General features: G+C 55.5%; 2 protein-coding genes across 6 annotated transcripts in view; one reads left to right on the top strand and one right to left on the bottom strand.

Moving 5' to 3' along the window:
* Positions 1–15,747, top strand: part of NOS1AP (nitric oxide synthase 1 adaptor protein) — a 167,208-nt gene that overhangs the window by 130,401 nt on the left and 21,060 nt on the right. For 3 of the 5 annotated variants that reach the window (XM_030573260.1, XM_030573258.1, XM_030573261.1), the window contains one exon: positions 1,146–1,295. In XM_030573260.1, the coding sequence (XP_030429120.1) occupies positions 1,146–1,295 (150 nt within the window). Of the gene's footprint in view, positions 1–1,145; positions 4,025–15,747 lie in introns of those variants that run through there. The other 2 variants (XM_030573259.1, XM_030573262.1) reach the window with 2 other exon arrangements.
* On the bottom strand, positions 12,038–14,870 carry SPATA46 (spermatogenesis associated 46). Its single transcript, XM_030572388.1, has 2 exons — positions 14,765–14,870; positions 12,038–12,561 (listed from the first exon to the last, which is right to left on the bottom strand). Exons 1-2 carry the CDS (start codon positions 14,868–14,870, stop codon positions 12,038–12,040), a joined length of 630 nt encoding a protein of 209 aa, XP_030428248.1.

Raw genomic sequence — 15,747 nt, 5'->3', positions numbered from 1 at the left:
GTGGTGTGCCTGTGCCATGGGCCCCAGCACTCCCTGGAGAGGGGATTCCCATGAACGCCAGTGGGAGGGATCGCCACAGAGCCATGCCCAGCAACCCAGGCTGAGCACAGCCCATGGCCAGGGTGGGCATGCCATGCACACATCTCAGCCCGGTTCCCAGGGGTCAGTGCCCCGACTCACTGCTTGACTCAGGGCTGCAGTGACCACATCTCCTTGTGGGGTAGGAGGTGAGACACACAGTGTCTAGACAGCCCCGCCCCTTTGCACCCCAGGGTTTGTGGCATACAAGAGATGCCCCATGTCTCCTGGTCCCAGCACCAGGATGCCCAGGGAGAGAGAATTTATAATGGACACCCTGCAGGGAGACTCCCTGCGTGTACCTCCCTCAGCTCTGCAAGGGCAGCTGTGTGTGCACATGGGCGCAGAGGCTGGGTGTTATTGGGACAGATCCATGTGCACAAGTTAGCAGTGCAGGAACTGATTGTGCATGGTGGGAGTGCAGGGGCTGGGTGTTATTGAGACAGGGCTGTGTGCACAAGTTAGCAGTGCAAGGATTGATTGTGTATGGTGGGAGTGCAGGGGCTGGGTATTATTGGGACAGGGCCATGTGCACGTTAGCAGTGCTGGAAGTAATTGTGCATGTTGGGAGTGCGGAGGCTGGGTGTTATTCAGACAGGGCCATGTGCACAAGTTAGCAGTGCAGGGGCTGATTGTGCATGGTGGGAGTGCAGAGGCTGGGAGTTATTGGAGCAGGGCCGTGCGCACATGATGGGGATGTGCGAGGGTGTTTGTGTGTGGTGGGCGTGTGGGGGCTGGGTGTTATTGGGCAGGGCCATGTACACATGTTGGGGATGCGGGGTATGTGGGCATGGTGGGTGTGGGGGCTGGGAAGGGGTATCTTTGGGGGCTGTCCATGCTTTTCTTTGTTACTGTTCGTTCAGCTAGATCCCCACCTACCCCTCCACTCTCCATCGGCTTCAGCTCCCCAATGTGAAAAGCACCATGATCGGGGTGGGTGATGGGGCTCTTGGCCAGGGGTTGAGATCTAGAGCAGGCCTGTGTGCCTGGTGGCTGTCTGCTGGCCTGTGGGGGGGATCAGTGATGCTCTAGGCCAGGCCTGCTCCGACTGCCCTCCTCTTTTCCAGTAGGCTCCCAGGACAGTCTGCTGGAGATCACCTACCGCTGCAATGCCCTGCCAGTGCTGTGTGACCCCACCACCCCGAAGCCTGAGGACCTCCACCTGCCGCTGCTGGGCCCTGGCCCTGACTCTGCCCATGCCCTGGGCAGCCCCATAGGTAGGAGTGACTGCTTGGTGAAGCTGGAGTACTTCCGCTTCTCCCCAGGCGCCGTGTCACCATCGGAGCCGCTCCTGGGCAGCCTGGAGCTTATCAAGTTCCGCGAGTCGGGCATTGCCTCAGAGTATGAGTCCAACACGGACGAGAGCGAGGAGCGCGACTCGTGGGCCCAAGAGGAGCCACCGCGTCTGCTCAACGTGCGGCACATGCAGGGCCCGGGGGACAGCCTGGATGATGAGATCGCTGTGTAGGAGGGTGGCTGTCTCCAGACCGAGACAGGGAGGAGATAGTCCTGGGGAGGGAAGCAGCTGCTGGAGGCCAGGGCTCAGTTCAGTGCTTTAGGCCTGGGTAGGCAGTAAAAGCTCCCTCTCCGCCCCTGTGGCAGGACAAAGCCAGGGCTGTGCTTCCTGCAGCCCACACCATCCCAGCAGGCTCTCAGGGTTGTAAGGGCACGCCCTGGCCTTGCTGTGAGAGAGAGAGAGAGGAGGTTGAGCACCCACCCAGCACAGCCACAGAGCACACAGAAGTAGGCACAGACACATGCCCTCCTTCAATGTGCAGTCACATCCGCAAGCCTCTCACCACGCTGCCCCAAGGTTCTGCCAGCCTCTCACAGCTTCTGCTCTGACCAGACTCCATAGGCTATGGCCAGCGATGTGTGGCTGTATGTCCGTGGCACGGCTTTGTCCTCTGTAATGGAACTGGGGATACTTTCATTAGCCATAAAATCTATAACCCTTTTCTGAATCCTACCAAGCTGTTGGCCCCATAACATCCTGTAGCAAGGAGTTCCACTGGCTCATTATCCATTCTGGATAAAAATGAAAAATTTCCCTTAATCAGCGTTAGATTCATTGCCTTTCATCATCAGTGTACCTCCCCTGGTTCTCTCTGAGACGCAGCTCCCACCCGCGTTCTTATCCCATTCACTCTTTGACATGGCCCTATCATGTCCCCTCCTATTCATCCCCTCTCCAAACAGAGCAGAGTCAGGGGGATGGTCACAGGAGCTCAGCGTACAGGTAATTCTGCTCCCAGTGGAGTCGAGCTATAGATTTCAGTGAGAGGCCACACAGTCCTTGAAACTCCCCATCCTCAGTTGGAGCCTCTTGGCATTGTGGGCACTTGCCTCTGAGCCTCCTTCGATTCCTGGGGAACCAGACCTGACCTCCCTGTTGCAAGTCAGGGAATGCCCCATACCTGTATAACAGATCCTAGCTCTCTGAACTCCCCACACAGCTGGTGGCAACGGAGTACCTCCCAGCTGGCCACTGTATTCATGCCCACACCCCCCTGGGAGGCCAGGCAGGGCTATTGCCCGCTGGACAGATGGGCACTGAGGCACAGAGCCCAAGTCAGTGCAGCACAGGGAATTGAACCCAAGTCTCCCAGGCAGGTGCCAGCCTTGCTCTTCATGGCACCAGTTTTGGAGTTGGTCTCCAGCCCAGTCTTTTGCAGCTGTTCTGCACACTGCTGAGTGACGAGCTGGCACACTCACTGTTCCAGTCATGCCCGGGTCGAACCTGAGCCATTCAGGTCCATTTCAGCCCCCCACAGATCAGGCACTACCATGCGCTTGTCGAGACACTTTCCCCTGCTGTTACTCCAGCCATTCTCCTCGTTCAGCTAGGGCTTGCTGGCCTTCCTAGTCTTGGCTAACCTCAGTATTGTGTCATTTGCCAGAACGCGCTTTCCTTGTCCCCAGCTCCCTAGGGGTGTGCAGCGAGAGCAGGGTGGCAGCAGCACTGGCCTCTTCATATTTTCTTTTTCCTTAAGTAAATCCAGGGAAATGAAATGCCAAAGCTGATGTTCATGCAATGATGAAGTCAGGAAATTCCACAAGTTCAGACAGCCGAACTCTTCAGTACCGTGTACCCCCCACTCTCCTAGCGGGGCAAAGTCCCACGGCTGTTGCTTCACGTTTTTGTCAGATTGGCTGCTCTGACTCCCTAACAGGTAGGCGCCACTTCCTCCTGTTTGCTCTTACGCTGTCTGGTAAGTTCTCCAGGCTGCGGAGAAGGCTGTGCTGCTGGACCTTGCGGCTTGCTGTCCCCATGGGGCTGTGTTAACATTTGGAGGGGCAGAGCAGATTCCCAGGGAAAAGGCTTTGCTCAGAGGGCGCGAAGGCTGAAAGTGCCTGTAGGTGACTCAGTAAAGATTGGCGATCTCAGAAGGCAGACGGGAGTGAGTTTGTTAGGAGGGATTGTCTTGCTGTAGCACACAGGGCCCCAGACAGGATCGGGCCCTATCGTGGTTGTACTGACTGTGCCCTGAAGAGGTGGCAGACCGAAAAGATGGGAAATTGACAAAAGAGGGTAGAATAGGGCTCCAAAGGCAAGGAAATGGGTTGGATGAGGGGCTCCAGCAATGTCCTACCCACAGATCTGTATTTACTGATCTAAAATTGTTTAACCGCCCCCTCTTTCCCATGACCCCTTTCTGGGGCTTGGAGCTGCCTTCAGTCCCTGCCTGTTCTCAGCTCTCCCCTGACGATTCACTGTGATGCCATTAGCCCTGACAATGTGCAACCTTCCCTGCTGGGCCTCCTGACCATCCCTGGAGTTCTGCAAGCCTTCGGGTTCAAAGCTGGCTGGAGAGCAGCTTCTCTCTGGAGCCACTAATAGAGAGAGCGCAGTGAGCAGGGGACCTGGGTCTGTCTGCAGGAGGGTTAGGGGTGAGTTCATGGGGCAGTAGCTGGCAGGTTCCAGGCATGTGGCAGTGACACAGAAAAGCGGGGGGAGGGGGGGGCAGTGAGTGCAGGGGTGCTGGCCATGAAGGGAACAGTGGAGTAGGGTAGTGAGGCCAGGGCTTGAGGAGTGGAATGGAGACAGGACGGGAACCCTAGACTGGCTGGGAAGATTCTCCGGGCTCAGAGCAGAGATGGGCTAGAGCAGGAGAGCAGGGCTCCACAAGAGCAGCACAGTGATGGGAAGCAAAGCTACATCCCCTCCTGGCCCCACCTTGCCTTGTTTCACCCACACTAGGCCCCAGGCATTGCCTGCTGGGCCTCCTCTCCTGGCTGCCTCTGCAGAAAGCCCAGGCTTGACATCCACATCAGCTGTGCTTGTTCTGTCTGACTTACCTCATGCGTGCAGTGCGAAACTCAGAGCCTGCAATCCCAGGGCAAGGCCACGGGACAGCATGTCCCCAGCACTCCGGGTTCACTTACAGCTCTCTCAAGGGCAGCTGGGAGCACTTCCCTCCGCTCCCGGGACTGACGCGTCACCATAACACTGTTGATCAGCTCACCCACTAGCTGCTGGCTAGCTGGAGGGGCCTTCGGCTAAGGGCCATTCTTCCCCATCTCTGTGCCCAACACATGCTGTGTCTTATAGCCAGCAGTGGGACCTGCACTGAGAGGTGGAAGCCAGGACGTAAGGAAAGGCACCAGTCATGATGAGGCTTCCTGAGGGTGGTTTTGGCTCCATTGGAGTAGATCTAACTGGCTTTTTAGACTCGTATCACCACCAGGACAGATGGGGCCAAAATCTCCAAAGATTCTGCTTCCAAGTGCTCAGTGAAAATCTGTGATAAATCATGCAGGCTGCTGCAGTCTGGTCAGCTGCCCGCGTTCAGAACTCAGGAGGCACGCTCCAGAGACCATGAGATTGGCTTTCAAAAATACCAGGGGCTCTTTTTCTTTGCTTTCTGATTTCTGAGCCTTTAGGGGGCACTTGGATCCGGATCATGTTTTCGGGCTTCTCTCCACAACTGCGAGAGCTAGAAACTTGCTTTTTTTTGTAAAGGAAAACTCAGGTTCTCACGCCATCACATGCTTCTAGGAGCTGGAGCATTACAACTCAGATTGTGAGAGCTGACAACTCTGTTTGTGCAGACAAATGCACTTGCAAATGTGGATTTTTGTTTATGCAAAATGATGCCATTGCAAGTGCAGTTTTTTTCACTTGAAAGGGGATACACTTGCAAGCAATTGAAGTTTGTGTGCATGCAAATAAATGTGCTCTTAGCTACTGTGAGGGCAGTTTGGAATAACCTTTGAGAATGTGGCCCTGAGGTTTTTGGAATGCTCACTTGCTGGAGGGAGTGTTTTGAAAACCAGTTTCCTGATTACAATAATTAGGGGTTGGCTTTTGTTTGCCCAGTATCTGTGCATTGTTTTGATTTTGAATGATGACTTGAACATGCAGGTGATTGAAGTCTGTTGGGGCATGAGGGGCCCAAATAAGATCCAGATGGTCATGAAATTCCAGTCGTGCCCTTGCACTCCCACTGCTGCCATGCCCAGTGGTGTGAGCTGCCCCCTTGCTTCATATCACACGCTGGGAGGCTCAGTGTTTGAGCTAACCTAATGCAGGAGGAAACCAGCCAGAGCTCCAGGGAGGATGCCATTAAAGAGACAGACCAGGCTAGGGCCAGGTTGAAAGACCCTATTGACAAAGCCCTACATGTGTGGTGGAGCTGTTCCCTACCTCCTCCCCTCCTGCAGCCTGGTGAAAAGCTGTTATATCATACCACTGTCTCCACCAATCAGGGTTGGGACCCTGCTGACCAACAGCATGTCCCAGTGATGTCCCACCAGAGTGCCCACAGCAGGATGGCTGCCCTGGGGCCCCAGCCTGGAAGGTGACGTCTGCCTGAGACATCCCTCCAGGCTTGTCACTCCTATGGGCCTGCGGCTCTCCCTGTCTGTTCCTGAGGCTGTTGGTCACTGCACCAGGACCAGGAATCAAGACAGGCACTGACATTCCCTCTGCTCCCCTGAGGACATGGGGACTGGGGAATGGATTCTTCCTCTCTCTTCCCCCTCTGCTCCCACTGCTCCTCACCAATGTCCCCTCCTCTCACCGGGCTGGGATTGGGCCAGGTGCTGTCATTCAGACAGGCAGGGCAGTGGGGAGGAGGGCCTCCTGGCCAGACGGGCTTGTGAGGGACAAGGGAGCTGCAATGCCTGGTGTGGTCCCACTCAGAGCTCAGCTGGGCTGTGGGCTGCCGGGCAAGAGGCTGATCTGGCCTGATGGGTGAGGTGAGCTTGCACCTGTCCCCTGCAGGCCTGGAAGGGGCAGGTGAGCGTTGGCAGAGGGGGTGGGAGGTTGACCAGGCAGCATTTCAGGTGGGAAGGGATGGGGACATCAGCAGCCTGTCTAGGCCTGATGCAGGGGTAGGAGATAGGATGGGAGGCAGGATGCAGCAGGGAAAGGGTAGAAGAGAGAGATGAGAGTGCAGGGGGATAAGGGTAAGGATGGCAGCAGGGGGTGGGGGCTGAGGGGACTCCCTAGGATCTTTGGAGGTGCTGGAGAGGGGACTTGGCATGTGGAGGGAGGGGGGACGTGGGAGAATGAGCTGCATGGCCAGATGCAATAGGCAGGAGTCAGAGTCTGTCTGGCTGACACATGAGGGAGGGGCAGAGAGCAGAGCAGGGGAGGAAGGAAGGAAGGACATTACTGTGAGGCTCTCACCCTCCCTGTTGCTTGTGGCAGGACCAGTCCTGTTCCCCTCTCCTCCCCTTGCCCCAGACCTGCTCTGCACAGCACAGTTAGGAGTGGGAACAGCTGACCCAGAGGGAGCAGGGGTCTAGTGAGAGACCCGTGCCCCTGGGAGTCTCTCTTGGGAGTCATGGCACTGGGACACCCCCTCAGGGACTAGGTGCCTTCAGGCAGGCAGGCAGCTGACTCACTTGGCCTGCTTCCAACTTACCGTTTTCTCATCACTCTGGTCTGCTCCCGCTCAGGATAGGGGCAGGGACAAGGTGGCTGCTGCTGGTTATGAGAGCAGCCCCTTCTCTTGGGGGCCATCTTTGAAAGGCCAGTAGCCAGTGGCGTGAAGCAACGTGAAGGAACATTGCTGGAACGCCCCAGCATGCCTCTCACAGGCATCCCAGAGCTGGGCTGCAATTCTTTCCAGCCTTTTGCTGTGCCCTGGGCCCTGGAACTGTACAGCTGTAAATTCTCCTTCTCCCAACTCCACGCTGCCCAGGAACCTCCTCTCCAGCCTCACACTGTGGTGGTGGGTCTTGGCTGGGGATAGAGAGAGATCTATTTTTTGTCCTTACCTTTCCTACAACTGTGTGTCACTAACTGTGTATTCAATCAATCTGGGAAGGCAGTCTGTCAATGTAAGTGCACTTAACCCCTGGATGGTGTTTGTCTATTGGCTTTTGCTAAATAAATCTTTCTATTTCTCAAGGCTTTCTGTCGTCTCTTCTTTCTCTCTCTGTCTCTGGATCACTCCTTCCACCTCCCAAACTTTGGGGCCCAAAGCAGGGAAAGCAGTTAAACCCCAGCAGCCATCCCACTTGGGAACGGAGCTTTCCAGAGGGGGCTGGAGCAATGTATGTAATGGGGGTGCTGAGAGCTGTTGAACCAAGCTGTAAACCCTGTATCTGATGGAAACCACTTTAAGCCAGGGGGCATGGTAGCACCCCTAGTTCCAGCCCCTATGCTTTCCAGGCAGTGAAACATATCCCCAGTGAACAGCAAAAGGCACGTCTCCCAGCAGACACTGCAGAGAGCAGGCTTGACCCAGTGCCTTCAGCCACTGGTGATATGAAGAGCCCAGTCTGCTGACCAGGCACTAACCTGTTTGAGAGGGGCAAGAGGCAGCATGCGAGCATGGTGTGGGGAGAGCGGGCAGCATCCCAACATGATGTCCTCATCTTTGCTGAGAGAGAGCTGGGTTCAGTATAGCTTGCTGTGAGTACCGCTCTGCACTGGCACTGCCCCATCAGGCCAGGCACAGTCCCACAGAGGGGGAGGGATAGCTTGGTGGTTTGAGCATTGACCTGCTGAACCCAGGCTTGTAAGTTCAGTCCTGTAGGGACCTTGCGCAAAATCAGTACATGGTCCTGCTAGTGAAGGCCGGGGGGGCAGACTCAGTGACTTTTCAGGTCAGGGCCAGCTTCAGGCACCAGCTCAGCAAGCAGGTGCTTGGGGCAGCAAATCAGGCTCTTCAGCAGCAAGTCCCTTTCATAGGGAAGGACCTGCCACCAAAGAAGGCAGTGGAGCAGACATTAGTTGCAATCACAGCTTCTTTTTTTTTTCTTCTTTTTTTTTTTGCCCCTTGGGGCGGCAAAAACCCTGGAGCCAGCCCTGTTTCAGGGTCCCTTCCAGCTCTGTGAGATATATATTTCCATATATATATTATATTAAGACGGCACACAGGGCTCCATGCTGACCCTTGTGCAGGCTGGTGCTCTCATCCTTCAGTGCAGTGACCCACACATCCCCATCACAGAGGCTAGGAGCCTGCCAGAGCCCCAGCTAGGGAGCTGCAGCTACTTAAGAAAGTCTAATGTTGTGCCATATTTAAAAAGGGTAAATGGAGTGACCCAGATCATTATAAGTCTGTCAGTCTGACACAGACCTTGGGTAAGATAATGGAATTATTGATATGGGACTCAATTAATAACAGAGGGTCATTTAATTAATGCCAGTCAACATGGGTTTATGGAAAATAGATGATGTCAAACTAGCTTTATCATTGTTGGATGAGATGACAGGTCTGATTGATGAAGGTAATAATGTTGATGTAAGAGATTTAGACTCCTGTGATGTGTCTTGGAACAAATTGCACAAAATTGTGGTTAAAAAACTACAAAGATATAAAATGAACATGTCACACTTTAAGTGGATTAAACACTGGCTAACTGATGGGTCTCAAAATGTAACAAACGGAATCATCACTGATCGGGGTGTTTCTAGTGGTATCCTGCAGGAATCAGTTCTTGGCCCTACACTGTTCAACATTTTCATTAGTGGCCTCAAAGCAAACATAAAGTCATCACTGACAGGGCTGGCTCCAGGCCCCAGCGCGCCAAGCACGTGCTTGGAGCGGCATGCCACGGGGCGGCGCTCTGCCGGTTGCCGGGAGGGCGGCAGGCGGCTCCGGTGGACCTCCCACAGGCATCCTTGCGGAGAGTCCGCTGGTCCCGCGGCTCCGGTGGAGCATCTGCAGACACGCCTGCGGGAGGTCCACCGGAGCCGCAGGACCAGCGGACCCTCTGCAGGGACTCCTGCGGGAGATCCACTGGAGCCACGGGACTGGCGAGCGGCAGAGCGCCCCCCGCGGCATGCCACCATGCTTGGGGCGGCGAAATGGCTAGAGCCGGCCCTGATCACTGATAAAGTTTGCAGATGGAACAAAAATTGGGAGGGGTGGGATGGTAAATAGTGAAGAGGACAGATCACTGGTACGGAGTAATATGGATCACTTTGTAACCTGGGTGCAAGCAAACAATATGCATTTTAATGTAGCTAAATGTGTACATCCGGGATCAAAGCATGTAGGCCATACTTACAGGCTGAGGGACTCTATCCTGGGAAGTAGGGACTTTGAAAAAGACTTGGGAGTCAGGGTGGATAATCAGCTGCACATGAGCTCCCAGTGCAATGCTATGGCCAAAATGACTATGGTGATCCTGGGATGCAGAAATGGGAATCTTGAGTATGAGTAGAGAGATTATTGTACCGCTCTATCTGGCGCTGCTGCGACCTCTGCTGAAATACTGTGTCCAGGTCTGGTGTCCACAGTTCATGAAGGAAGTTGATAAGTTGAAAAGGGTTCAGAGAAGAGCCACAAGACTGACTGAAGGATTAGAAAACCTGCTTTATAGTGATAAACTGAAGGAGCTCAATCTATTTAGCATAAGGGGTGACTTTTTCACTGTCTATAAGTATCAACATGGGGTACAAATGTTTGTTAATGGGCTCTTCAGTCTGGCAGAGGAACATCCAACATGACCAAATGGCTGGAAGCTGAAACTAGATAAATTCAGACTGGGAATCAGGTGTAAATTTTGAACAGTGAGAGTCATTAACCACTGGAACAACTTACTGGGATTCTCCATCCCGGACCATTTTTAAATCAAGACTGGGTATTTTTCTAACAGATCTTCTCTAGGAATTATTGTGGGCCAGTCTCTGGCCTGTGCCCTACAGGAAGTCGGACCAGAAGATCACGACGGTCCCTTCTGGCCTTGGGGTCTGTAGCTCTGTACCATTTAGTCTCTGGGGCGGGGCTGGCCAAGATGTTGGCCATCACCCCAGCAGAGCTCCCCAGTCAGTGCTGGGGCCTGCCAAGCTGCTCATTATCACTGTTCAGCCAGGGCCACAACCATTCTGTCTTATGCAGCAGCTGGTTGGTGTCTAGAACAATAGAGAACAGGCCCCATCTGACCCGTTACTGCTATCACATGGGTGACTGCAAACCGTGATGGCTGAGGAGCTGACCTCAGCGAATGGGAGATCCAGCTGGGACCTCCCATTGCCTTCGCTTCATGCCCTGCCTTTGTTACCAAAGCGCCATACCTGGCGAATAGGAATATACTGCTGCTGCTTGTCTGTGTGTCTCACAGCCAGCCCTCCAGTACCATCCTGCCCATCCCTGAGCCGGATTCCTGGATCCCCAACCCTGGTCCTGGAGAACAACCTCTCTCTTGGCCTGTAAAATGACGCGGAAAAGGATGACTTCTTATAAAACAATGTTTTTTTTGTTTCCAAATCCAAAGTGCGAGTGCACTGTGGAAAGGCGCCAGGCCATCTTTTCCCTGCTCTCCGCTGGCCTAGACAGCTCAGACGGAGTGGGCTTTGGAGCCATCCCAGTCATCAGTTACTGGGAATCCAGATTGCAGGAGTGAGGAATGAAAGCAGCAGCCTCCCTTGGGCTTCCCGTGCATTTCAGACCCACATCCTTCCCAGGGCTCTGCAGTTGTCCCCGGAAAGCCAGGCCAGTCTGAGACTGGGAGGCAGCTGGGACGGTGCATGGAGAGGCTGCTGCCTGGAACCCCAGCAGGATCTCACCCCTCTGCTCTCCAAACTAAACCATCCCTCCCTTCCCACCCGCCGACGGATCCCGGCGTGGCTTGAATAACGTCTTGACCCTTCCTTTCAATTAGCCTGGTGTTGCCTGCCCTCTGGGGGAAGGCTCTTTACTCTCGTGTTTGGGAAGCTGCCCAGACTTTGGCTAAAGACATCCATTCCCTCACGTTCTATGTAAGGGTCCTTTGGAGTCACTGCCTGGTTTTCAGAAATGCCCCTCCCACACTGGATTAGTTCTGGGGAAACATGCCTCCTTCAAACAGATCCCATGGGATCAGTCAGCAGCATACAGCGGCTTACCTGTTGGCACTTCCTGCCCAGGCTGCTGGGCGATAGCAAAGGCTGGTGAGAGTGGTCTCTCTCCCAGGGGGTCTGGAACGAGCAGCCCCAACAAGCAGGCACCTGAGCTGTTGAGAAATGGCTTCTCGGACCCGCTCCTGAAGAGTTGTTGGCTGGGGGATATGTGGGGATCTATGCCTGGGCTCTAATCAGTGCAGAGTGACAAGGGAACAGGACTTTTCACCATAACAAAACTAGGTGCAGACAGATCCCTTGGAATGTGGCCTCGGGTGCTGGATCAGGGTCAGGGTGTGCAGGAGTCACTGTGCTAGAGTGGGGTTCTGCTGGGAGGGTGAATGGGGGGCTGTGGGGCCGTGGAAGATCGGGAGGCAAGGAGCCCACGGCAGGCTGACTAGGGGCTCACTCCTTAGGGGTCACACTGCTGGGGCGGGGAGTCTGTGATCCAGCAGGGAAAGGCGAGGGTTCGCCCAGTCACGTCCTAGGAGGCAGGCCGGGGCTGCTGTATCCCTGCATCTAGCCCACAGGGGCCCCTGCCACAGGGTGCTCCGCAGAGAAACGCTGCCTGCTCCTAATAATCTGCTTTATTTGAATTCTGCCGTAGGGAGCGTAGAGCACTGCACTGCCCGCAGGCGGCATATGCTGGGGGCTGCGCTTCTGCCAGGGGCTGGGTCACTTGGGTGTTTTGCAGCTGCCGAAGGCCGGTCGGTTGCTGGGCCGGGCTGTGCGCTCCTTTTCCCATAGTACTTTGAGCCTGTGGTAATACACCTGGCAGCTAAAGCCCTCCTTGAAACCACACTTGACATGTGTCTTGAGTGAGTGCATGGTGGGGAACACGCGGCAGCAGGCCACACACTTGTAGCCATTCTGTGGCGCTGGCTGCCACTTGGAGGCCATGAGGATGTCCCGGGACGTGATGCAGTCCCTGGCCTCCACGCTGGGGCTGGCTCTCCTCGTGCCCTCAGTGGGGCGAGCCTTCTCCAGGGAGCAGGAGGAGGAGCAGATGCTCTCCAGGAGCTCATCAGGCTGGCTGGTGTCCCTGGCAGTGGCCACCAGCGTGTCCGGGAAGCTGCAGGCCTCCCGCTGGCTGACCTTGTCCATGCACACAAAGTAGCTGTAGGGGGAGAACCAGGGCCGGTAGATGGTGCAGTTGCGCCCTAGGGGCTCGCTGTTCTGGCCATCGCTGGGGACACAAGCTGCCAAGAGAAGAGGCTGGAATGAACCCCTGGCCCGGCGGAGGGCATGCTGTGGGGAGGGAGGCCATGGTCTAGGCTCACCTTGCCCTCCCCGTCCCCTTCGCAGCTTCCCTCCCCCTCGGGCACCACTTGGGTTGGTGTTCATCCCAGGATGCTCCTGACCCACCAGCCCCGCCCCTGATCACAGGGTTCCTGCTGGGCCAGACAGTGTGGACGGGGCTCACAGCCATGTCTGTCACACATGGGTAAGGCTGCGAGTCTGTCATGGAGGATTCTGTGACTTTCCACGACCTCCGTGGGCCTGAGCAGCAGTTGGCCCTCGGGTCCGCCTGAGCAGTGGCCGGTGTGGCTGGCCACACGGACCGCCCAAGCAGCAGCTGGTGCAGCTGGTCCCAGGATCCCCCAGAGCAACAGCACCCAGGGCCCCCTGCTAGGATTTAGTCATGGGTATTTATAATAGAGGTCACGGACAGGTCATGGCCGTGAATTTTTGTTTACTGCCCTGACCTGTCCAGGACGTTTACTAAAAATACCCGTGACTAAATTGTAGCCTTATACCTGGGAACTGAAAGCATCTCTGGGGGTTTGCTCTGTGCGTCCCAGGATGGGCATCATCTGCCGGTTCCTCCAACACCCCCACACTCTCAGTGTCCAGAAGGCACTGGCACAGGCACAGGCGCTCAGAGAGCACAGATAGATACACAGACAGTGGCTGTCCACGTTTGTACGTGCTCAAAAGGCCCCCACCACGTGCTGTGCTATGCCAGGGGGCTCTGGATGGGCACAAGGGGCATTACTTGTCCAGGGCTGGGCACCTCGGGTAGATATTTTGGAAATTCCTGTGTTACAAATACACAGAGAAAAGCCAGTGAACCAAAGGGACACCAAGTGTGTGTGTCAGGGGGGCAGAGAGGCCCCAAACAAAGGGGTAGCATGGGGCGTGGCAGCAGAGAGGGACCCTGTGGTGCCGACGACTGGTCTGGGCTTGTCTCCAGCAGTCAGTTCCCTTCCCGGAGTGTTTGAAGAGCCACACTGGTGCCATCCTGGAGGGGAAGCTGGGTCAGTGTGATACAAACTGCCCCTTCCTGTCCCCAAGGGAAATGCACATCTTGTGCCTCTGCTCCTGCCACACTGTCTTTGTGCCCCGAGTCATCCCCTGCTCAGCTCTGCTTCAGTGAGCACTGTAGGGAGCCTCTGTAGTGTAATGGAAGAGATGGCTGGGCTTGGCTGGAGCTCAATGTTTGTGGCCCCAGGCTGGGGAGCAGGGGGTGCCATATGGTGGAGGCCCCCCGTGAAATGGTCAGACCTTTCCTCTCCCTTCATGACCGTGGGCAGGGCAGGGGCAGAGCTGTCCAGCTGCAGGTCCAGGCCATTAACCCAACGCTGGGAGGCTCAGAAGGCAGCGCTGATCCCAAGCAGTGGTGCCGCATGATGGGCATCGAGGACTGGCTCAGGCACAAGCCTGCGGTGGGTCAAAAAAGTGTACAAGCGGGGGAGATTCTGTGGCTGAACAGCGACTGCCCCTGCCTGAGATCCTGTACGAGGCCTCTGGGCACATGAACGACAGTCCCGTGCATTTTCCCTTGCCCTGTTTTACAGCTGGGGAAACGAGACCCAGAGCAGGGCAGTGCCTTGTCCAAGGTCACCTGCCAATGCCAAGCCCTGCGGGAAGTAGCTCACTGGTTTCCTGGGCCTGGCCTGGTTGGCTGTGTTTTGCCTAGGAAAGGTGGCATGTGTGGCCCAAGGCAGGGATCAGAGCTGGCTCAACTCCTGGCCTCTGCTACTGACTTACTGTGGGACCTTGCCCAACTCACTTAGGCCATGATTTTCAAGAGAGGCCTCTTGAAACTTGAATGCCCAGTTTGAGACAGCTGACCCCTGATTCCAGAAGTGCTGAGAGCTCACAGCTCGCATGATCTCAGTGGGAGCTGTGAGTGCTAAGATCCACTGCAAATCAGGCCCCAGGGCTCTAACAATGAGTACCCAAAATCAGAAGCACACTCAGGAAAACATCAGCATCTGTGTGCTTCAGTTTCCCCACCTGTACAGCAGGGATCATATCGCTCCTCCACCTCATGGGCTGTCCTGGGATGCTGCTTATAAAGTGATCTGGGGCCAGTGGTGAGGGTGCTGGAAAAATGCAACATCGTTCTGTCCATGCCATGTGAGCACTGGCTGTGGGCTCTCACTGTGGCCGCATTACCTGGCAGGCTGGGTGTGTTCCTGGGGGATGGCAGCTCACGTTCGCTCTTCATGGCACAGCTGGGCAGACGAGGCCCAGAGATGGTCAGCAGGGAGAAGTTCTCCATTCCCTCTTGAGACGGATGCAGGGAGCAGGTCCTGGCTGGAGCTCTGGACAGCCTCTGGCTAGATTGCCCAGGGCCTTGGTTTTGTGACATCACCAGCTGACCTCACAGTCACCAGGTGGATCCCCCAGCTCCAGGGAGTGATCAGCGGGGTTCTGAAGGAAAGGAGTGGCGAGCGTCTGGCCTGGATGTTTGAATGGATTTAAAGAGGTTATGTAGCAGCTGTTCCTGGGACTCATCTCTCTGTAAGTCTTGGGGCCTTTGCTAGTGCATACAGTGGCCTAGCAAGGACCACACCGCAGCCCTGAGATACCAGTGACTGCATCTGGAGACAGGCATGTTCCAGTCTCATGGCACATGCATTGACTGCATCCAAAGTAATCGCGTTCACTCCGCTCCATGCACTCAGTACTCCTGCACACGTACAGCCATTTGCCATTAGTTCCTGCAGCCCCTTTCGTCTTGGACCGTTTGTTAGCACTCGAGCACTTGGATTATTCTGGAGCAACTCTCTCCAATGCCCACCTGCCAGCCTGTGGTGCAGGGCCTTCTAGGTTCGCACTCCTGATCATAAAGAAGCATTTGAAATGGCTGTTGCTTGTTTTCCCAGCTGCTTGTGGGTCCCCCCGACCCCTCTTGGTTTAAATCTAACCCTCAGGAAGCTGAGGGAGGTTCTGTTTGCGCCATGGGGAGAGTGCTCGTTGTATTGTCTGTCTCTAAAGACTGTAGCCAAGAGTTTCCAAAATGGGGGCCCAAAGCTAGGTTGCTACGTCCCTATGTAGGCACCTGGCTAAGTAGCCAGATTTGCACAAGTGCTGCACCCGCCAAAGGCTGACTTGAGACCCCTGATTGTGCAGATCTGGCTCTGCCCCCTGGGTGG

This window comes from Gopherus evgoodei, chromosome 8, assembly GCF_007399415.2.
Source record: "Gopherus evgoodei ecotype Sinaloan lineage chromosome 8, rGopEvg1_v1.p, whole genome shotgun sequence".
Classification (NCBI taxonomy): domain Eukaryota; kingdom Metazoa; phylum Chordata; order Testudines; family Testudinidae; genus Gopherus; species Gopherus evgoodei.
Note: the sequence above shows the minus strand (reverse complement) of the source record. Positions and strands in the feature narration are given on the sequence as shown.